Source organism: Lagenorhynchus albirostris, chromosome 9 (assembly GCF_949774975.1).
Source record: "Lagenorhynchus albirostris chromosome 9, mLagAlb1.1, whole genome shotgun sequence".
Lineage (NCBI taxonomy): Eukaryota > Metazoa > Chordata > Mammalia > Artiodactyla > Delphinidae > Lagenorhynchus > Lagenorhynchus albirostris.
Window position 1 is genome coordinate 23924914 of NC_083103.1, and position 22960 is coordinate 23947873.

General features: G+C 47.3%; 1 protein-coding gene across 2 annotated transcripts in view; it reads left to right on the plus strand.

Moving 5' to 3' along the window:
* Positions 1-6461: 6461 nt before the first annotated feature.
* The window catches only part of ELF5 (E74 like ETS transcription factor 5), a 30220-nt gene continuing 13721 nt past the window's right edge, over positions 6462-22960 (plus strand). The window contains exons 1-2 of one of the 2 annotated variants that reach the window (XM_060159428.1): positions 6462-6544; positions 13301-13425. In XM_060159428.1, the coding sequence (XP_060015411.1) occupies positions 13305-13425 (121 nt within the window). In that variant the 5' untranslated portion in view covers positions 6462-6544; positions 13301-13304. Of the gene's footprint in view, positions 6545-10023; positions 10162-13300; positions 13426-22960 lie in introns of those variants that run through there. The other variant, XM_060159427.1, reaches the window with a different exon arrangement.

The window sequence follows — 22960 nt, forward strand, 5'->3', positions numbered from 1 at the left end:
CGCAATCCTAGGATTGAACTCTGGCTCTGCTACTTGTTAGCTGTAGACCTTGGGCAAATTACTGAAGCTCTTTGAGACTCAGTTTCCCCTTCTGTAAAATGGGGATAATAACAACCCCAACTCCTACAGATGTTATACTTGGCACATGATAAGCGACCATTTTTAGCAAGTCCTTCCAATTTTTCATGGCCCAGCTCAAATGCCACATCCCACAAGAAGCTTTTTCTGACTGTTCCAGCCCTTATTGTCCTCCCGCTTCCTCAGGTCCTACAGTCCCTAACTCAAAATTTGGCTTGGACTTATATACTCTCTCTAAATGTTTCCTCTTGAATTCTTTGCTAAAGTGTCTATTACTTGAAGGCTACAACTGGGCCTTACTTTTTTCTATTCCTGAAAATACTGGCCTATTATATATATTTTAATTGCTATATTTACCGAGTCCACATTTTAACTTTTCTGAAATCAGGATAAGCTGTATAATCTATCTGCACATTTAACATAATGTTTTCTCCCCACAGTGACCTAAATCAATGTTGTATATTATAATCAACAGCACCTCAGAAATAAGATTTGGTTGACTAATGAGAGTAGATCTACGTGGATCTGCTACAAATTTCCCCTAGCCTTCCTCCTCACCCTTCACCCTCCATCCTCACGGCCACCCCCACCCACAGTCCCTTGACCAAAGACATGCCTTTGGATGACAACTGGCAGAAGTGAGGAGTTTAGTGTGGAGACATGGATATCCATGTGGAAACACACTTTATGAAACTACATGGGTGATCACTCCCACTGACAGGCCTCAGGAAACTGAGGTTCAGATAAGTTTACCCAGTAAATCCAATGTCAGCTCACCTACAGGAGGATTAAGTCTTCAACGACTGACTGATTGATTATCTAATGATAGCCTGTTATTAATGTGATTCCTGAATTAACCAAGCACAGGAGCTATGGCTGCAGGGACTGGTCCATTCAATACCACACTACACCATACTCCAACCAACACCATGGACTGGCCACAGGAGTCAGTGGTGGCATCCATTCCTCAAATTGTCACCCCCAACAATTCTCTCAGGAAGCAAGCTCTCATGCCTGCCAGGGGACTGATGTTTGGTAGGAAAGCAACTAAAGAAAATACTGTCTTGAAGAATTCTTCCTTTAAGAAGGCTTCTCTTAGCTGGGCCTCTCAGATCCATGCCTTTGTATAGCCATTATTTCTTCAGATTCATTTGGGCTAACCCAAAACAGAAAATCTGATTAGGTTGGCTTCCAGTATCTTTACAGGAAGAAGGGAGACTAAAGATACAGTCATGCAATTGTGTCTACTGTTCCATAAACATTATCATAATTCAACCTTATAGTGACAAACTCAGTATTCTTATCTTCATTTTCATTATGCTTCTGTCAGCCATTGACTTTGCTATTGTTTAACCTCCACGATGCCTTCTGTGCTGGAAATCACACAAAGATCCATTACTTCCATGAGGCTCATAGCCAAGGAGGGATTATCAGGGGAGCTACCTCACTGCTGCTATCTGCTGAACTGGGGCTCCTGGCTAGGAAAATGGACGGCATGTACAGCTAAAGGATGAGTTGAATATAGGAAACTGGGGAAAGACACCCAAAGAGGAAATAAAGCAAATACAAAATCAGCCAACAAGAATTGCTGTAGCACTTATTTGTGCTTAAGTCCCTGCTAGGTGTTTTAGGGGACAATAGGTTTATAACCCTTGTCCTTGCTTTCGAGGATCCTGCCAGCGACCTGGGAGGCCTAAGAAAATGGATATCTCCTCAACTTAGATCCTGCCTCCTAGAGGTACCAAATGATAGCATAATGGGGAAGCTTGTGGACTCTGGTGCCATCTTCCTAGGCTCAAATCTTACCTGCAGTTCTACCAGCTGTGTGATATTGATAAGTTACCTGAACTTTCTATGCCTGTTTCCTCATCAGTAAATTTTAGATAATAATAATAGTACCTACCTCAGAGGAATGATGCAAAGGTTAAATGCTTTAATACACGTAGCATGCCTAGACAGTTCCTGGCACCTAGTAAATGCCAGATAAATGGTAGCGACTGTGACTATTCATTGCAGGAGGGCAATATTATCCTACTTGGTATGGTAAACTTCAAAATCCGGCGATCTCAATCAACCTCTGCGTTTCTCTCCGTAGACCATAGTCACCACTCGGTGAGAACTTACTGTGCACCGGGAATCACAGGAAATACTTCCAGATGAGAAACTGAGGCCCTGAAAAGTTGTTGCTTCATCTAATGGCTCCCAGGTGGCAGGTGCCAGGAGTTGGTTATCATATACGCCTACTGAAAGAAAACTTTTCATTCTTAAATATTTAAACCAGTAGAGCATAGAAGATGTAATTTCTCCAACAGACTATTTTCTAAAAAATAGTTTTAGGATAATAGAGGCAGGGATCTTAATCCAAAGCTCATACACTTCACCATCACCCTGAAAATCTGTCCTGCTAACGGCATCCTCTGTGAATTTACCTAAGTGTATTTTTTTTAACATCTTTATTGGGGTATAATTGCTTTACAATGGTGTGTTAGTTTCTGCTTTATAACAAAGTGAATCAGTTATACATATACATATGTTCCCATATCTCTTCCCTCTTTAAGTGTATTTTTTAACTCACTTTTGTTTTCAGCCTGTGATGCCTCTTGGGGTGGTGGTGAGGGTAGCAGATTGGGGGAGAGAAAAATGACTAAAGAAATGTTGGCCCAGGTTAAATGGGGGTAGGATCTAGGAAAAGCGCGGAACCCATTACATCTCGTAAAAGGAATTGGGTAGGAACCTCCAGCCTTACGTCAGGTGACTTGTCTTTTAATTCACTTCCATGATACATGTACGTATATTGAGCATCTTCTTTGTCCCAAGAACCATACCAGACACCAGGGAATCAATGAGGTATCAGAATTTCTACTCTACACTGAGAGGTAGACTATGCCAGCGACAGCCATGAGACGCAGGGATCTTGAACCAACAGAGGAGGAAGGACCCCCTCTGAGGCCAGTGCTGAAGCCAGAGCAAATGGAGAGACGCCAACTTGAGCTTCTGTGTCTACATTGTGGTTTTAACACTGGGCAGCCCTGAGTTCAACCCAGGCTTGATCACTTCCCAGCTGGGTGACACCCAGCAAGCCTGGCACCTCTGGTTCTTCATCCTAAAAAGAAGGTAGTGATAGCTACTTCCCAGGATTACTGTGAAAAATAACCAAGGTACAGCAGGTGAGCAATTTTAGCACAATGCTTGGCATATGGTAAATGCTCTACGTGTGATTCCCTCTTCCCTGTCCCCATGCAGCCACCCCAGGCGCACCTAGAGACTGGTTAGCATGGTAGTTAAGAGAATGGGCTCTGGAGGCAGAAAATACTGCTCTGCCACTTACTAGCTGTGTGACCATGGGCAAGTTATTTCACCTCTCTGTGTCTCAGTTCCTTTACCTGTAAAATGGGGATAATAAGTAATACCCTCATCAGAGAGTTGTGAGAATTTAAGGCAGTGAATGCACTAAAAGATAAAAGGAAGCATATGAAATTTTTCAAGCATTCATTTGAGCAAACTTCGATTCCAATCAGGCATTGCCAAACTGGAAGTGGTTAGGTGTTTAAGAGCGCTCCACCAACAAGAGCCAGGGGAATGGTTTTTATAGTACAGACGTGGAAGCAAAGCAAGGAAATTATCTGATTGGCTATAGCTTAAGCAGTTGCTTTATTTGGGAAATCCCAGTCTGCTGCCCGTGATTGGTGGTTTTTAATTTCATTTTTTCGGATACGAGCACATTTACAATCAACTCTGGCTTAGGTTTCGGTTTCCTTGCTTGGGTTACCCAGGCATTAAAGCCACCACAGTCAAACGGCCTCCTTGTTTAATTACTTTAACAAATGTCACGGCAGCCCATAGATAACAGAGCACACACTAGGGCTCTCACCACTTCCCAACTTTGAACTCATTTACTTCACCCAGCACCCTATAAGGGATGCATTCTTTTTCCCTCAGTTTACAGATGAGGGAACTGGGATGTTAAGGGTAATAACTAAGCTTCCCAGACTTACCCAGCCAGAAAATGGAAAGCCAGGATTCAAACCTATGAAGTCTCCCTCCAGAATCCAGGCTTAGTCACTCTGTGGCTCTTGCAAGCCTAATTCATGTTACCTGTTATTGCTACGTGGTTGAGACAGCAGAAGGAGGATGGGCTGGAAAGTCTAAAATACTTCATTCCTTCTTCTGCCCCCTTCTGACATTCAAATACAGGTTTTATGAGCTTAGTGTTTGATACCATCCAAGATCTCCACTCCAATCAAATTTAGGTTCAATGTAATAGTTAGACTCCATTAGAGTCAAATTCCTCTTTTATTTTGGTTTTATCTTAACCACCCCTTTTATCCACTAGTCCAGAAGCCAGTAATTCCCCACAAAGGCACCCAGATATGCAGTATTACACATTCAGGACCAACACAGTTTGTTGTCATCACATTCATTGCCAGAAACTTGAAATAGTTGCACCAAGACAGCATAGAAACAAATATAATTTCTCCAAAAGATTCTTTTCTAAAAACGATAGCAGAACAAGATGTTTTCCATGAAAACCTCTCTGCTGAGAAGAACATATGTGTGTGGATACAAACACAAGAAGACTTTCCAAAACTACTGACAAGATGGGAAAGTACCCAATGGTGAGAAACATGGTGTGTACGACCATCCCAGTCCCCTAGATGCTGAAGAGGAAGAAGCAAATCACAGAATTTTAGAGCTCAAAGGAATCTCAATGACCACCTAATCCAGTTCTTTGCAAACTCTTTTTAAGTGCGAATTCTTTTGTTCAAGAGAAATCTTATCCTGAAGATTTGTATAAAAGCTGAGATGCTCTTACTGAATCAGGGAGGAACAGCCCAGAACCTAACCCACTCTGCTTTCATCCTCTCACCCCCAGCAGCTCTTATGAGGGCTCCAGGGAACCCTTGGGGTTCTTCAGAACACAGTTTGAAAATCACTATTCTAACCCAACCTCTTCCTTTTACCATCAGGGGAAATGAAGCCCAGAGAAGCTCCCTGACTTGCCTGAGGTTACACAGCAAGTCAGCAGCCTAGGCAATCCCCTTATCTTCCTTCAACACTTTTTCCATAATGACACCTGAGTCCTCTAATGAACTACCTTTTGTTTCTCCAGACTGTATATGTGTTTTTGTATGTTTGCACCCATCCCCAGTGTTCCCAAGAAAACCTAACAAACCAGTCCCTGCTTTCACTCTAAAGTTTGGAGTCTGCAATTTGGACATAAGCTCTTGGCTGCCCAGGAGAGCTGGAAGCACAGGGCAGAAAGGCAGAGGGTTGGCAATGCTGTCCTGAGGCAACCAGGAGACACTCTATTTTCAGGCTGAGTTGGGTTGAGTTTCTGCTCTTACAGGGAAGCAGGTAGTTCTCAGCAAGTCACCTGAGAGCTGACATCCAAGTCAGACCCCAGCCTAGAAGCTGTGGACACCTGACTGAACCGCTAAACCTCTTCATTTCTCCATCCGTAAGGAGGAGAGGAAGGGAGAAAGCCACCACATGGCGTGTTATGTCCAAAGAGGTTAGAAGTTGAATAGCTCATGTGTCCGATGGCCGGTTATGCTTTGTGTGAAAAAGTGGAAGCAAGGCCCAGCATTGGTTCTACAAGCTGGCTGTTCCCTTCATCTGCTCGGAAGGCATGAGGTCGGAGGAAGTGGTGGAGAGGGGCTTTCTGATTAACGTGCTCCGTCAAAGAAAAGGCTATGATCACAGCGAAACAAAGGGCTCATTCAGTACTTCACTTGCAGGACCTCATATGACCCCCAGCGCACCCAGTGGGTAGGCCCTGCTATTTGCATTAGAGCTAGTTACCTTATTAACTAGCTAGTTGAGTGGTTCAAGGTGACACGACTAGAAAATGATGCACCTAGAATTTGAATTCAAAGTCATCTAGCTGCAAAAAAAAAAAAAAGTCATCTAGCTGCAAAGTCTGTGTTCTTAACCACTGCCCCATCCTACCCTTCCACCTCGCCAAGCTGCGCGGGGGCGGGGCGGGGGGAGGGTGACGGGATATCCAAATTCGCAGGACTCTGTCAGCCCAGGAGGGGGGCGGCAGACATGGGCACCACAGCTGGATTCCCAGGGTTTCCCCTCCAGCTTGCCCTAAAGAGAGTTCCCAGCAAACACGGGATCCCAGAAAGCTCCCAGAGGCAAGAATTCTCGGCTTGTTTACTGATTCCCCCGGGTTGCAGGGGGAGGGGGCGGGGTGTGTGTGAGCTGGGCACAAAGGCAGGATAAAGGTAAACTTTCTGCGTGTGAGAACCATTCCCCCCTCCAAGGAGCCGTGTCACACTGTATGTCACCGTCATCAAAGGGGCTGTGCATAAACCTGAAAAACCAAACGGACCTGTCTGTAGGTGTTACTTATATCACAAGGCTACAGGTGCCTTTATTTCCACTGTACGCCGGTGCTGGGAGCGCCCGCCTTCTCTTGCCTTGAAAACCTCCTCTTTGGACCCAGCACCGCTGTCCTCAAGTAAGCACCTTTTCTTTGCTCTTTTGGATGAATTGTAAGGGGTGTCAGGGCTTAGAGCCTCCGGCTGGGGCCTGGGTCTGTGGGTCTGTCCCCAGCTCCAGACTGCCCGCCCTCCTGCCATGTCCATCAGTCACAGTGCCTCCCGGGAGCTGTTTGAGTGGGATTTAACTGCTTACCTGAGAGAGAGATTTTTGCATCCTCAGGCTGTGTAGCCAGCCACCCACCACCGCCGTGGTAGCCCCCACTGCCTCTGGATCACTTGATTAAACCAAGGGGAACTAACTAAGAGAGAATGCATACAGGCACTCTATTCTCTACCCTTCCTAAAGCTAACCTTAGGAAGGGAAGCTGGATTTTACACCAAAAAATATTCAGCTTCAAGGAAAGCCCACCTTCTCCTGCCTAAACGCCTCCTTTTCCCATCGGCCTGCTCATGGACCCCCCCCCCGCCTTGAAACAGAGAAGATAGCTGCCTTATTACAGATTAGGGCGTTTTTCAGGAGATTGTCTTACGTAATAGCTTAAAGGAAACCCGTTCTGCCCTCTCACACCACCTCCATATAGAATGCTTCCAGAAAAGCAATGGTTAGGGTTTTTCCACTGTATTTATTCTCAGACCTCTGCAAAGACTCTGCAGTATGTGGTGTTCTTGTGCATTCGCCCCCTGCTGGCAGCCACCAGTAGCACATGCTCCCTTCTCCAGCTGGAGCTGGGGACCCACGTTCATTTGGATGTGCTAAGAATTTTACAAACTGGAAAGGTTATCAGACATCATTAGGGACAACCTCTTCGCTTTACAGATGAGGAAACTGAGGCCTAGAAAGGTAAAGTGATTGAGGGAGACAGCTTCATGTTTTAGTCTAAAGACGCAGGGAGAGGGGTTGTTTGTCCCTCTGAGTGAAAGCTTAAATCTTTTGTCCCCATGTTCTCTGTGAGAATGTTTTTCATGATTCAAGGTGCTGTTGACAAGAGTTTTCACAGATTGGTTTTCTTCTTTTCAAAGAAGTCACCTGAGTAGCAACCTTTTAGATATATTGACAATGATTGATTTTCTTTCCCCCCCCCGCTGGGACAGGAATGGACATACGTATTATGCCTACTCATCTACATGTATTATCTAATTTGGTTAAATCCTTGGGATATCCTGAGTATTGTGTTTAAAATCCCCATTTTAGAGATGAGGCATTTTAAAGATGAGCTCAGAGAGGGTCATGGATTTTTACATAACACACTTTGTATGAAACAAGAATAAAAAATACAATTTCTGCAGGCTGAGTAGTAAGAAACGTGTCCCACGTCCCTTGCCTTGTGGGTGGCAGAGGTGGGATTTCAACCCCAGTGGATTTAATCCAAACCAAAGCTGATGAACTTTGTACTGGAGCCCACAGTAAACTATACGGCGTACCTCCTATGAGTCTTTGCTGAATCTTCAGAAAAACAATGAAAAACAAACTAACTAGCAAACTCCCTACACAAGCCAAAGAAAGATGAGGAATCACTTGGCAAGACGTCAGCGAGGCAGCTCTCACAGCTGCTGTGGTTTCTCCCAGAGCAAACACTCAAGCAGCCAACCCACAATCCTTTAGTAGCAAGTATTGAAATAGTCCAGTGGGTTTTCCTCCATGTGTCCCTTCTTAGGGAGGTCCAAAAGGTGGGAAGTGGACCCTGACCTGCCCACAGGGCTTGGGACCTGATGGACACTGGGATATCGCTGAGGCTTTAGAGGACAAAAAGCTTTATTTTTCTCAGTGAGATTGCCCAGGTGGTGGGATCAGGGAAGGCCCTCCCCGGCCCCCTTCTCCATGGTTTACACCCTCACAGCCTTGTTCTGCCCAGTGATGTATTAGCGCATAAACAGCCAATGTGTAGGTGCTTCACTGGGTGGATTTTTGGTCACATGCCCGAAGTGAAGTTGGTGATCTCTGCCAGGGTCAGGAAGGAATTTTCCTCCTCTGGCTAACTGGCCAAGGCTGGGTGGTTTTCTGCTTCTGCTCTCTCTGGAAGGCTGAGCAGAGGTGCCATGGACACCACACCTGTGACTGCTGCCTCTGACTCGTGTGAGGGCAGGAAGCCCCCAGCCCTGTCTCTCTGACTGTGTGGACCCTCCCCGTGCACCTTGGTGAGTGAGCCGACTCTCAGAAGGGATAGGAAGCCTCTGCAGGCACTGGGGACCTGAGCGTCCACGCCATTCCCAAAGGTCCAGCCAGCCTTTCTCGTGCATGGAAGAGAATCCACTTGATTCCTCCCCCTTGTGTGGAATGTGCTTGACCCTTTCCTACTTATTAGGCAGCTAGAATGTGGACTACACTTTGGGGAAACTGATTCCAACTGCCGTGGGTCTGTGGATGGGCCGTGAGTGAGGGTCCAGAGTACTTAAGGTGCCTGGCTAGCCCAGGCAGAGAATGTCCAGAGTCCACAGTGGGCATAGGAGGAAAGGGAGAAGAGAAAATCGGGGGGATTTTTAGAGCTAAAAGTTGCATCTCTGTAGTGATTGAATTGTACTCCAGTTTGCACCATCCAACTATACCACCGTATATATGCATGTGCGTACGCGTGCATATGTGTGGATGTGTCGGCCCACTCCAGTGGGTTCCTGCAGAAAGTCACGCAGCTGGGGCAGGTCTTGGAGTCCACCTCATCGGTGTGTCCATTTAGCAGATGAAGAACTGAGGCTCGGCGAGGAGCAAGTATATGACTCCCAGGCCAGTGCTCCTTCTGTGATGACAAACCAGCCAGCCCCTCAAAAAACAAAAATGTGTGGTTAGAACAGCAGGCCTAGGACCCTCCCTAGACATCCCTTCTTGTCCTGCTGCTGATTCTAGTTCTAACACAGTGCTTCTCAACCTTTTTTTTCATTATCACACCCTCTAGGGAGCCTTTTTAGATCACTGTTTCTTAATCGTACCCCTTCCATGAAATGTTAATATCACAGATTTACTGTTTATCATTTATGTACTATGACCTTTTGGAGGGTCATAAAGGATTATAATGGCTAAGATTTTTCTGACCCTCAAGAACCAATTTTTTCCCTCTAGGGTCACTGTCCCCCCCACTGGGAATACATATTCTAACTTCAGGCCTGGCCTTACACATCACTGGGCACCAACGTCTTCACTGAGAAGAGGGTCCTCAAATAGCTGTTCTCTCCCACCACCCTGTTCCACCTACATTAAAGGAATCTTAAGGGCTAAAATGTTCAATTATTAAAAGGACCATAGAGAGCCTAAGAAGCTGGGCTGTGGAATACAAAGCAGCCATTATTCCCAAACTTTCACACCTAGAGCCCACTGGCTAAGTGCCCGAGGTCTCTTGTGGAGAATCCAGAGTTAATAACACCCCATCCTCCCACTGCAATAGCAAAAAAAAAAAAAAAAAAAAAAAAGGTGCTGCCTTTTATAAAACACATCTTCCACAAAGCAAAAGGTAATTACAGAAGAAAAATGCATGTTGTACACCTGAAGACAGCCCTTTAAGAAAACTTGATGGATATAATTTGCCATAGAAGAACCACCAAAGGGAATCAGACACAGACGGTGCTGTGTACAGCCCTGGAGAGATTACAGAGCAAGCCAGTGGGCTGGTGCAAAAAGAAGAAAAAAAAGAAGTCTTTAAAGGAGGTAAATATCGTACTGGTCAAAAATATTCCTAATTTTTCTATGATCAAATTCAATTTACCAAATGACTCTTGAGAGCTTTGCTAGGCAGAGATGAGGAAGAGTGCACTCCTACTGTCACGTTATGTATCTGGAGGATTCCTAATTGACGTCGAAGACCTGGGAACTGTTTTCTATTTTCCTCCACATGGAGGCCACCTCTCCTTTCTCCAAGCCCAGCAGTGAAGGTCATGTCAGAGGCCTGCCATTCTCTTCCTCCATTTTCTGAGCCTCCAGCCCAGAAGGGCAGGGGGCATTTTTACCTTGAGCCCTCACTTAAGAGAACTTTTCTGGGGTCATGTCCAGAAAGAAGAAGGGGCTTTGGGCTCCAGGGGCCCTTCCCTCCTTCATAATCTCCCACCCCCATCCCTCTTCATCCAGCCACCTGCTCTGGATATAAAACCAATCAATCCGTGGGAAAATCAGAGTCCAAACCCAGGCAGCCTTGACTTCTGTTTGATATGGCTCGCAGCGGGAGATCTAAGAAGGTGATAATCTGCTGGGCACGTTAACCCTCTCCGGGCACCAGGAAGGAGGCTTCCTAGTGCGGTCTGGTGAACCTTTGATGACGCCCAGAGAGGGTGCCTACATGTGAGAATTCGAACTCAGTTATTTATCTACGTCTGGAGCACAGTTCTCATGCACATCTGATAGTGATGATGATAGATAGATAGATTTGCAAACATCCCCAAAGAATTGATCTTTGGCTCTGGAAACACACAATCCCTGCCCCTCTCGGTACTGAGGTCCTATTTGACGTGTAAGTGAACCTGGGATGCGTCTTTGAACAGATGAGGCTGTGAGTGTTTTTAGAAAGGGAAGCAGATGGGTTGGAAAAAAACTTAAGAATTCTGTATACCATAGCGCTGTGTGACTTTGACAAAGTTACACAAATTTCCTGGGCCTTAACTTTCTCAGCTGTAAAATGGGTGCAGGAAAAGATTAGCCCAACTCGGTACTTTGCAACATGCGGTACTCCGACCACTCATGAAACGTGAGATAAATCTGGTCAGGTGTAGAAAACTTTTTCTTAAAGCACTAGATAGTAAATATTTTAGGATTTGCAGGCCTAAAGGCAAAAATCAAGTACATTATGTGTGTACTTATATAACCATTTAATATGTAACCATTTAAAAATGTAAAATAATTTTTAGCTGTGGGCCATTCAAAAATAGGTAGTGGGCTAGATTGTGCCGGTAGGTTGGAGTTTGTGAACCTCTGATCTAGGCGGTGCGTGGATGACTAATTTTTATTTCAATGCTTATGTCTTTATTTTTTATGTATGTTAAACGAATACCGACTTTCCATTTATAGTGGTGATGTAAAGTTTTCCTTTTAAATAAATGTGGTTATGTTAAAATAAAAAGGGAAGTGATTTTTTTTTAATATATTAAGGAAGTTATCATGGTGGCAGGCGAATGACTAAAGCTTGGGAAACACTGGACGAGATGATTAATAAGCTCCTGACCATCTAAAATTCCATGCACTTAACAACCTGGAATCTAGTCTTTGCTTTGACACTTCCCAGCTGTGTGATTTTTGAGCTGCTGTGTCCCCTTTGCGGAAGGGAGCAGAACCACGCTATCTCATCAACATTATTGCGATAATCATAATAGAAGTTGGGTGAACAGATTTTTCTAATTCACCAAACATGAATTCATTTTTTTCTGAATTGTGGGAATATGGGAAACAGCAAAAGGAAACTTGAAAGATGAGACTGGTGGGGCAAGAATGCTTATGAGTAGAAGCCCCAGCCCATTTTTTTCTATCCCCTTTCCAGCCTCGACCAGTCATCTTCTCCCAAAGCTTCCCACTCGCCAGCATGCGCAATTAGGTTCATGACTTCTTAAACAGACCCACCTGCGTTGTCACCCAAACTCCCAGCACCTGCCACCTGGGTGCTCTGCGGCGTGTTACCTGGAATCTCACAGCGCCCATCCCTCATCTATAAAAACAGAACCCACACCAGAAACTGTCTCAGAGTGGTTGCCCTGGGGACACCATGAATAATGAATGTAAACTGCTCAGCCCAGAGCCCTCAGTGAAGCAAGTGTGTTACAATTATCACAGGTCTTCCCTCTCTTATCCAAAACCCTGAGGCGAGATGTGCTGAAGAATTCAGAATTCTTCAGGTATTAAGAAGGTGACACGGGGTATATACTGCAGAGCACAGAATACGCCTCTCAAGGTATTGGCTGCTAGGACTGCTTAAATGCGTTAATATTTCTGTAGTGAATGAATATGAATAGTGATGAATATGAATATTCATCAAGTGGAACAAATAAAACTATAGCTATAGGTATAAGACTACAGAGCATATCTATAGTTGTATATGTTTAATAAATGTATAGTATTTAGGTTATATACATATATAGAAGTAGAGATATAATATATATTATAATTATATATTAAAATTTTATAACATCAATTCAGGACTGTTTTTGCTGGGAAATAAGTCGGAACCACACACACACACACACACAAATATACTTTCAGCTTCAGAGCTTTTGGATTTCAGAATTGTGGATTAGTGTTTGTGGGCATACTCATTTATAATAATTCTTGCCCTGTTTTCAGAAGTATACATATATGTTTTTGGCCACGCACCACGCGGCATGCGGATCTTAGTTCCCCAACCAGGGATCAAACCCCCGCCCCCTGCAGTGGAAGCGTGGAGTCTTAACCACTGGACTGCCAGGGAAGTCCCAGAAGTATATTTTTAGACATTATAATCCAGTTCAGGGCTCAGGTGTGAGAGAATAGGAAAAGTAAAGAAAGAACATTATTATATAATAAAAGCCTTCATCCTCAAATCCCAGCTTTGCCACTTACTGGCCATGTTACCTGGACAATTGTCTCAACCGCTCTGCCTCAGTTTTCTCATCTATAAAATGGGGATATACACACAAAGCTCACAGGAGGTGGCAGGGATTAAAAAATGTCACCATGGAAAGCACTTAGAGGGGTGCCTGGCTCCTGGGAGACTGTATGTTTGTAAGCGTTTGCCGTCATTACTAAAAACCAAGTGTCGCCCTGCTGGGGGCTCCTACAGTGTGGCTTTCTTCCTTCATCCGCCTCCTCACAGCCTCTCCTGCCATTACAGGGTGATGTTGGACTCAGTGACACACAGCACCTTCCTGCCCAACGCGTCCTTCTGCGACCCCCTGATGTCGTGGACTGACCTGTTCAGCAATGAAGAGCATTATCCTGCCTTTGAGCATCAGACAGGTGTGTACGTCTGGAGAAGCTCATCTGAGCTGGGACAGACTGGGGCAGGAGGTGGTGCTGGCCTCAGGCGGGTGACAATGCCATGCTGGGGGCCTGAAAACGCCAGCTCTCACCAGTGTTAAGGGCAGAGGGTCACAGGAGACCCAGGCGGGAGGAAGGGCCGCTTCTGCAGAGAGAAAAGCACTGAAATCCTCGCCCCAACCTTTTCCCAGCTCTGTGGGCTTGGGGAACTCCACTAACCTCTCTGAGCCTTATTTTGCTAATGGGTAAAAGGGAGATGATAACACCAATCTCTTGGAGTTATTACATTTAAACAATGTAATAGAAAGAAACCCTTAGCCCGAAGCCTAGTACACTGTGATTGTTTGATCATTGTGGCTTTAGCCAACATTTGCTAACTACTAGCTATGCCCCAGACTCTGTACCAAACACCTGTCTCTTCCTTATTGAAGCCCTAGGAGAAATTACTAATTATTATTCCCATTTTATAAATGAAGAAACTGAGACACAGAGAAGTTACATGACCCGCCCAAGGTCTCACAGTTAGTTAAGTTTCATGCAAGTTGACTTGAGCATCTGCACTCTTAACTCTCTTACATGGTCATCTTATAAATGACGTAACGCTGTGATTATTGGTATTAATATTGTAGATAGTCTCTGAGCTTCTATTTCCTTATCCCTAAAGCAGGGATGATGAGAATTACTGTGAGGATTAAGGGAGCCAAACTGTGAAATATATAGCCTGACACCAAGCAAGTGCTCAGTAAACAGGAGTGTCCTTGCTGTCCCCCAGGCTGCCCTCCCCACACTTCCTCCTCTCCCAGCCCAGTTTTCTCCTCCTAAGAAGGAAGCACGGGGCCTTGTGCAAGCCCCATGCCAAAGGGAGGCCAGCTGAGCTTTGCCCCAGAAACCCCCTGTGGGCCTCTGTCCCCAGGTGCTTGGGTGACTACACACCACAGCAAGCCTGGCTGACTGCTAGCACGGCAGGTGCACGCCCCGCGGAGGGTGATGCAAGCACCGATGGAGCCCTCAGGCCTCACCACCCAGCCTTGACCCTGTGTGCTCCGGCCCAGCAGGGCCCACACTCAGGGTCAGGAGGCCAGCAGCCTCCGGAAGAGGCCAGGCCTCTGAGGACACTGTGAAATGTCCATCTCAAGGAGCCCCTGCCTCCAGGCCAGAGACCAGTGTCGCACAGACAGACCTGAGACACATACTTACAAATCGAATCCCACACCATCCCCCAACCTCACACACGACACACTTGTACGTATGACATTGCTCACTCTCACCAGTGTCCAGATAATTGCACATGGACCTGAGTCATCCAGCTGCACATTGTAATTCTCCTTCAGGCCTAAGGAGCACCTTGTTTCCAAGAAAGACAATGAGGAATGTACTCGATCTCCCCTACACTCATTATTTGGTCAAGAGGCTAAATTTGAAGGAGGAAAACAAAGGCTTTCGAGTCCCTGTCCCTTCCCCATGTGTCCCACGATGGTGGAGCCCAGCTCCTGTCCCTTCTCTCCATCCATGTATAGCCCAGAGCTGCCATCCTGGGAGCCTCCTCTTCCTGCCTCTTCTACCAGGGGGCATCAGAGCAGGATGGGACGGGGTGGCCTCAGCCACCTACCTCGTGCAATGTTCCAGGAGCTTCCGTAGTTGTCAAGAGCTCGGACTTTGGAGCCGCATGCCCTAAACGTGAAGAGCGGCTCTGCTATTTAATAACTGCAACACCTTACCCTCTCGTGCCTCAGTTTTCTCATCTCTAAAGTGGACATAGCAGTAATGCCTATCTCGCAGACTTGTGAGGGTGAAATGAGTTAATAGGTGTGAAGTGTCTGGGACATGACAGGCGCACAGCAAGCACACACAAGTGTGTAAAAATGAAGGATGAGTTTCAGTTTGGGTTGAAGAAAAAGTTCTGGAGATGGATATTGGTGATGTTTGCACAACAATGTGAATATACTTAATGCCACTGAACTGTGCATTTAAAAAGCACAGACCCAGCTTTCTCCCGTCTGAGGCCTCTGCATTTCCGTCAGTGTGATGAGGGATTGGACCAGGTCCTTGCTAGGATCCCTTCCTGAAGCGTCTCTTCCTGCATCAGGCAACATCACAGAGGTAGACTTCATCCCCCACCACCCATTGGGAGACTAGAAATTCCCACCAAGATGTGAAGACAGAATATCCTCCGCGAGTGGCCCAGCTTCCTGACATTCCCCGAGGGAGGAGCCAGGCTTTGGGCCGGCCCTCTGGCCCTCTGGACTTCAGAAGGAGCCGAGTGTCTCTGAGCTCATAAAGGTCAAGGTCAGGTGTGAAAATTTAGTCTCAAATGAGGACCCGGGCTCCCTGAGTCCCACTGGTGGGAAGAATGCCCTGCAGTGCCTTCTGTCTTTTTGTCACCCCAAGAGGTGACACATGGGTCTGAGTGTCTGCCAAAACCTTCTCTGAGAGGGATGCATCAGGGGACAGCCAGGTTCTCCTCCAGACACTGCTCTGCCATCTGTCCTAAGGTCCTTGCCCACCTCCCAGGAAATTTCAGCTTGAATTCAGGGTTGTCCCAATGGCAGCTTCCTGTTTGGGTCTGAGGTCAAGGGCTGGTGCTGGCATCCACCAGCCCCATGACCTTGGGCAGGTTTTCCCGAACATCTCTGAGATATGCTCTCCTCAGCTGAAACGGCATCCACCTCCCAGCGTTGGGAGGATTGACTGAGATTCCACATATAACGTGTTTAGCAAAGCACCTGGCCCTTGGCAAGCGGTCACTGTAGCCAGGACACCTCACGACTCCCAGCTGGTGGATAAACAGCTTTCTCTCTGCTCGCTTCACTTTTCATATTGAACAAAAGCAGCCCGGGTCTCCATCTCAGCCTTTCCAATTCAGAATGTTGGCAGCTTAGACACTTTGAGACCAAAGGGAGAGAAAGGGAGAAAGAAATGATGTGCCCGCTGGACAAATGATGTCCGTGAGAGTGCAGGGAGGAATACGCAACCTAGCTGGGATAACCAGCTGCTACTGCCTCTTAACTGGCTTTAGCAGAAGGCAGCTGAATCTGTGTCCGACGTGTGTTAAGTGCGCAGCATCTGGCCTGTCTTAGAAGCAGCACAGCCTGCTACACGGCAGGCTGGCGAGTGAGCGGTCACAGACTGCAGAATGTTCTAGAATATCATGAGCTAACCCTGGCCTTCCCTTCAGCTTTTAAAGTAAAGAATTACAGATACTGGAAAATTTTATCAAAGAGGGACGTAGTGGGGAAGTGCATAAATTTCACAAGCATGTGATATTTTGAAGAGATTATTTCTCCAATCAAGTTCCAGTAGCCAAGCATCTGACAAGCCATGGAATATCCTGATCTCACCCCTACTTTCTGGAACTCCATCCTGACCTTCACACACCCACACACCCCTCCCCTGATTGCCAAGGTGCCCAGGCCAACACTCAGTAGGCCTTGGCTTTCGGATCTTCCTTATACTTTGCGGCAGAGGTTTCTAGGTTGAGGCAGCTCTAGGGGTTCCCAGGAGGTCCCTCGGGGACCTGCAGTGACAGCTGAGAAGGACAAGCTTGAGGTCCCTCTCTCCACCTCCCTCCCTCACTTTGATTCGGAAGATGGTACAGCATAGTGGTTACTAAGGCTTGGCTGCAGGAACTGGAATCTGCCTACATGACCTCCTCCTCGCTCAGCCACTTCTTCGTTGTGTGACCTCAGGAAGGGATTTCACCATTCTTTGCCTTACTTTCATCATTTACTTTGTAAAGTAAGCCACGTGATCTAGGACCTCATAGCATCGTGTTGAGGATGACATGAGAAAACTCAAGGAGTGTAGCATGGTAACTGGCATGTACTAAGTGCTCAACAAATATGTTAGCAATGGGAGATTTTATTTGAAGACAGAACTGTTTCTTAAAAAAGAAAACAAGGTGCAAAACCCTGATCTTGGATATTAACAACCAGAGGATCAGGACGAGAGGCATCTGGGTCTCACAGGGGCTTTTCTTAGGCAAGACTCCGGTTCAGGGTATAGAAGTTTGAGATCAGATATGAGAGAGAGTCTAGGAACTTCTAAATCGAAACCAGATAATGAAATACAAAATCATTGGAAAGCCTAAGGTGAGCCCCGTGGCGGTAGTCACACCCCAGGACACCCCCAAGGAGAGACCTCACCATCAGCCACCTCCGGCCTCTCCCACACACATCCAAGCCTTTGGGCAGCTGTGTCCCCAGGACGGCTCAGGGCTTGGTGCTCTCTGCCCCTTTCTAACCACACTCCCATGGCCTCGGCTCTTTGCTAATACCCAGCCAGCCCTTCTCATCTCTTCTCCACCCAGTTTCTTACACTGCTCCAGGCTTTTTTTTTTTTTTTTCCATCTCATGGTCTAAATCATTCCACAGGCTTGGAATAAAAGCCAAGAAGGACTGTTGGATGGGGCTAGACCAGCTCAGGAGGGAAACCTAGAAGCAATATATCATTTCAGATCTCTCCTCATAAAGTCCTTCCTTTCAGTGACAAAGCCACAATCGATGGTGCCCGGCGCTATCCAGTTCACTCACTGGTCTCTTCAGCGCTGCTCCAGGCAAAAGACTTTCCCAATTCCCAATGCTAATAAATCAAGCTAATCGTGGTCCAGTCCGTCTAACTCAGGCCTCCTCTGACCCAAACTGTCTGCCTCGCTCTCACTGAGTTTTGGGTTGCTTTGTTCTGCTTGTCCCTCAGCTAGAATGAGGCCCCGGCGGAGATGGCCTCATTTCCCTGAGAACAAATGTCATCCCCAAATAATAACTAATTACAAGTGACATATGGAAAGCTTCCTGTCGTTCAGATAACTGGGCTAAGTTCTTTACATGCGTCATTTCTCTTCCATTTCGTAGCAAACTCCCTAAGAGGTAGGCACTATTATTACTCCTGTTTTATAGATGAAGGAGGCTGAGGTCCAGAGAGGTTAGGAAACTTTGTTAGGATTGCACAGCTAACAAGTTGCGGAAACGCAATTAACGTAGTGGTATGAGTCGCCCTGATATTAACAAGTATAAAGGGGTGGTATTTAATGGGCACTTACTACCTGCCTGTCCTTTTCCAAGCACTTTCCATGTATTGATTCACTTAATCTTTTTAACAGCATTATGGGGTACGTCCTAGTATTCCCATTTTGCTGAGGGAGTGAGAACAAGAAACAGATGCCCTTGGAGGGCATGCAGATGCCCTTGGAGACCCTCTTAGGGTCCCTAGGAGGCAGGACCACTAAGTGTGAGATCACACACCCTTTCAGCTTTTAGGGGGAATCCAAATATCAAGAGCCCTGGTTTCCAGTTCTAGAACAGTGATATTCAAGGAGCCTTCTGGGGCTAGGGAGGGGAAGCCATATAGTACCTTCCCCTAACTCCCAGCAAAGCAGCACTGCTTTTTTTCCAGAGAAGTTTCAATTTGAAGAAAATACTATTCGACTAAAAATGTTTAAAAGCCTTAGCATGCCCGCTGTAAACAATAGTTCTGAAGGAGACAACCGTCCAGAAGCTCGTGAAGTTCTTCCTCACAAAGTCACTGCCAGGAGTGAGCCAGCCTTGGAAGAGTTTTGACTGACCCTCGGAGCGGTTTTTAAAAATTAAATAAGTCAGCACTTAAAAATCATGAGATTTCACATAACAGTCTGGGCTTGGCAACACAGGGCCCACCTTCCTGCCCGGCAAGAGCCAATTGGAGCTGGGCCACCACTGTCCACTAGGCATGAACTTGCCCATTCCCACTGTCCCCATCGGGGGCCACTTTGGGCATGGACATGCCCTGCTGGCCCTGTGGGAGGCTGAGTGTGCCAGCCAGCTCCAAAACTCAAGGCCTCCCTCCAAATCTCACTGCATCCCAGGTTATAGCATCCGTTGTGAGCATTTCCCCCCAGAATCGCTGAAAACTCCCTTTAGCCCCTTAATTCTTCTTCCCAATGCAGCTAGTCCTTAAACAAGTGTCCTGACCTACTTCCGACTTCAAAGGAGCTGGCCAAGGCTGCTGTTTAATCGTGGCCTGCGGACCTTTGGATTAAGTCTACCAGGTACAGGACATCATCTGTACCCAACTGGTAAACATAGGCAGAAGGGCCTCGTAGCTCAGCTTCTCCAAAAAGTCTAAATTATTTTGTGAATAGTAGGCACACTGAGGCGCACACTTTACATTTCCAGACAATACAACCTGTTAAAGATAACATATTCTCTGGGTGTATCACCCTATCTTATATTTTCCCTGAGCTCATCTCTTCCGAGTAGTGAAAGGGTCTCCATGTCATTCAAACACTGTCATCATCAGTCTCTCCATCCTTCTTCTGATTTTTCAAACCTAGATTATATACGTACATAATATACATATATGTAATATATATAAATAAATACACGTAATATGTAAAATATATAACAATACATACACATACTATATAAATATCTACATAAACTATGTGCATATATTTTAATATATACACCTTCATCGGAAGTGTTGGGTCAGTCTTCCAGATGTGCGTCCAGTCTGGTCCTTGCCAACCAAGAAGAGTGAGGCAAAGGTGATGCAAACTTCCCACGTCCAAAGGTGGAAGAGTTGGTGGAGGCCTAACCCCCTTACCGACCAGCCGCGTGGCCTGAGTCACGTAACCTCTCAGAACTTCGGTTTCCTCCCTGTGAGGTGAAGATAATAAGTGGCAGTCCCCTGGCTGGTCATTTCACCTCCGGAACACCCACAGGGGGCTAGGCGGGCTCCGCCCTGCTGACTCAGGGTGAAGAGGCAGAGCTGGCCACGCCCCTGTGGGACAGCAAGCCTTCCTGACAGGGGCAGTGAGCTGGGTCTTGAGGACGAGCAGCAATTACTTAGAGGACAGGTGGGGACCGCACCCTAGGTGACCAGAGGCGCCTGTGCAAAGCCCTTGAGCTGGGGGCAATGCTGCGGGAGGGCAGGGGCGGTGTGAGGGGGGGAGGCCTTCCTCACCCCTGTGGGATCAGGACCGTGGAACCACATCACAGCCAAGAGGCTTCCCTCTGTGCTGGCGCTTCGCCCTCCACCTGGCCGAGAACAGCTACTTTGCTCGCGCTCGGGAAGGATTCCGCTGGCGAGGAGAGCCTGCCGTGCTCGGCCCTGGCTCTGGCCTCCCCGTGGGGCGGGCCCGAGCCGCACACGAAGCCTGCTCTGCGGGGAAGCTGCCGAGGAGAGCGAGTCGAGGGGACGGAGGCTGCGCCAGCGACACCTTCCCAGGGTCAGTGACACGTCTCCGAATCCCTTACGCCCCCGCTGGCCTCCAGAAACAACATGGCCGTGGCCATCTCCCAGGGCCAAAGAAAATGACTTGGGGGTGGAAGAGAGAGGGGAGGGGCTCGGAGACTTGGCGCACGCTCTCCATGGAAAGAAATGAAGTGTGCCCTGAAAGGGCAGCACCCCGATAGGCATCTCCGGCGGGGCTCAGCTCAGGACCCAGGGAGGAAGAATTTCAAGGCTCATAAACATCTCTCGTGGGAATACCAGGGAAGTGGAGGCCCCGGGTTTACTCCAGCCAGAACTCGGCATGTGAGAGCACAGGCCAGAAGGGGGAAGGGCCGCCAGGTGTTCCCAGGAGACCCTGGCACCCCCAGCGGCTGATGGGGGCCCCTCCTCAAACAGCAGGTAGAGGCCACAACATCAACCTCCACCATCCTGGCCGGATATCAACTCTTTGACTCACACACATATAGAATTCTGATTAAAACCCTAAATTTAAACAAACCTGAGATCTGGGACCTGGGACCCTTTGCGGCAGTGCTAGCACCTGGACAAACGAGTCCTCCAACAACAAAATACCAACGAAAGACATTATGAGGGACTAAAAATAACTGCAGGTACATGCAGTTGGGGCAAATGATGAACAATAAGATACAAAAAGGCCAAAATCCAACTGCCACTTCTGAGGCGCCAAAGCAAAAGCAGGGTCCTGTGCGGGATGCCTGCGCTCAGCTCCACCAAGGGGGTGGGCAGGCCACCAAGCCGCCCCTCCTGCCTGACCCACCAATTCGCCCCACCCTCCCCCCGTTTAAGGGACCAGGTTGACCCTCCTCGGGGATCAAGCAAGGACGTCTGTTTCTTGTTCTCACTCCCTCGTGCTGCAGCACGAGTTCCAAGAAAGCCTTGCCTGAATTCCTCATCTGGCCTCTTATCAATTTCTATTGATTAAAGAGTCCAAGGACTCAGTCTACAGCAAACCTAGTGTTCAAGTTTGACCTCAATCCACTTCACGGTGGGAAAAGGGATTTCTGGAAGGCCTCTACGTTTTAGGGGGAAATCGAAAGTAGAGCTGGTGTAGATCAGGGCATATAGCAGCCTGGCCAATACACAGGGGGTGCTTAGGGGCAGAGAAGCCATCTCCCGCCTGGGATTAGAAGCGCCACAGTTCCTTTGGGGACAGGGGCAGCCAATGCAGCATTTAAAGGGGGAATCATAACAGCCTCGCTGCCGTGCGCCGTGGGGTGTAACTCGTGAGACACACTTTCTGTCGTCCACACAGCCTGAGCCAGTCACCCCTGCCTGCCTCTGCTCCCTGCCTTTCTCCTCAGCCCTTCTCCTTCTCTCTGGCTCTGTGTCTGCCTCCACTGTCTGATCTCTTCTCTGTGCTGACCTCTGAGGACCAGCATGATGGAACGGAAAGAGTAATGGCTTTCAAGTTCAGACTGGGGTTCACATCCCACCTCTACCCCACACTGGCTGTGGGATCTTGGGCAAGACCTCCATGACCTTCAGTCTCCTCATCTGTGACCTCCTGGGGGACAGGGACCAAACCTCCCATTCATCATGAATTCTCAGATGAAAATTTGTTGCTTCACAAATAGAAGGTATTCAGTGGTAATCTTCTAGACTCTGTCCTAAGTACCCTAAATACTTTTACATGTATTAACTCATTTAATCCACAGACCAACCCTATGATGTAGGTGCTATCATTGTCCCCATTTTACTGATGAGGAAACTGAAGCTTTTTGAATGAATGAATGAATGAATGAGTACAATGGCAATGGCAAGAATTGTTTATGTCAAAGTACCTGACCAAGGACCTGGTACCTCACATCTTCCATAGCAGATCTGCCACCCTTTTGGTTTCTCCTGGCATTGGGACAGTCTGTTGAGCACCCATCTCTGCCCCTGGGTTAGGCACAGCCTCCTCTCAGCCTCCCAGACAGGATGGCACACACCTCTGTCTGGGGCCTTCACTGAAGGAGTGAAGGGAATCTGCCCTCTGGATAGAAATTCCTCAAAACAGCACCAAAAATACAAGAACAACAATACAACCAACGCTTCCACCTCCCCCTTCCCCTGGAGGAGCGTGCTCTGGTCATCCAAGGTCTGCCAGATGCTTGGGCAACATTTCAGCAGCCCAAGGCCCTCAGCACAAGATGGCCAGGGGCAGCACACAAATCTATAGCCAGTGCTGGTCAGCTTTTCATAACAGCAGAGGGAATCAGCTCAGCCTTGGATGGTGCCTGGCACACACCACAGGCATTTGTTTTGGTTGACCAAAAATTTCGTTGAGGTTTTTCTGTAAGATGGT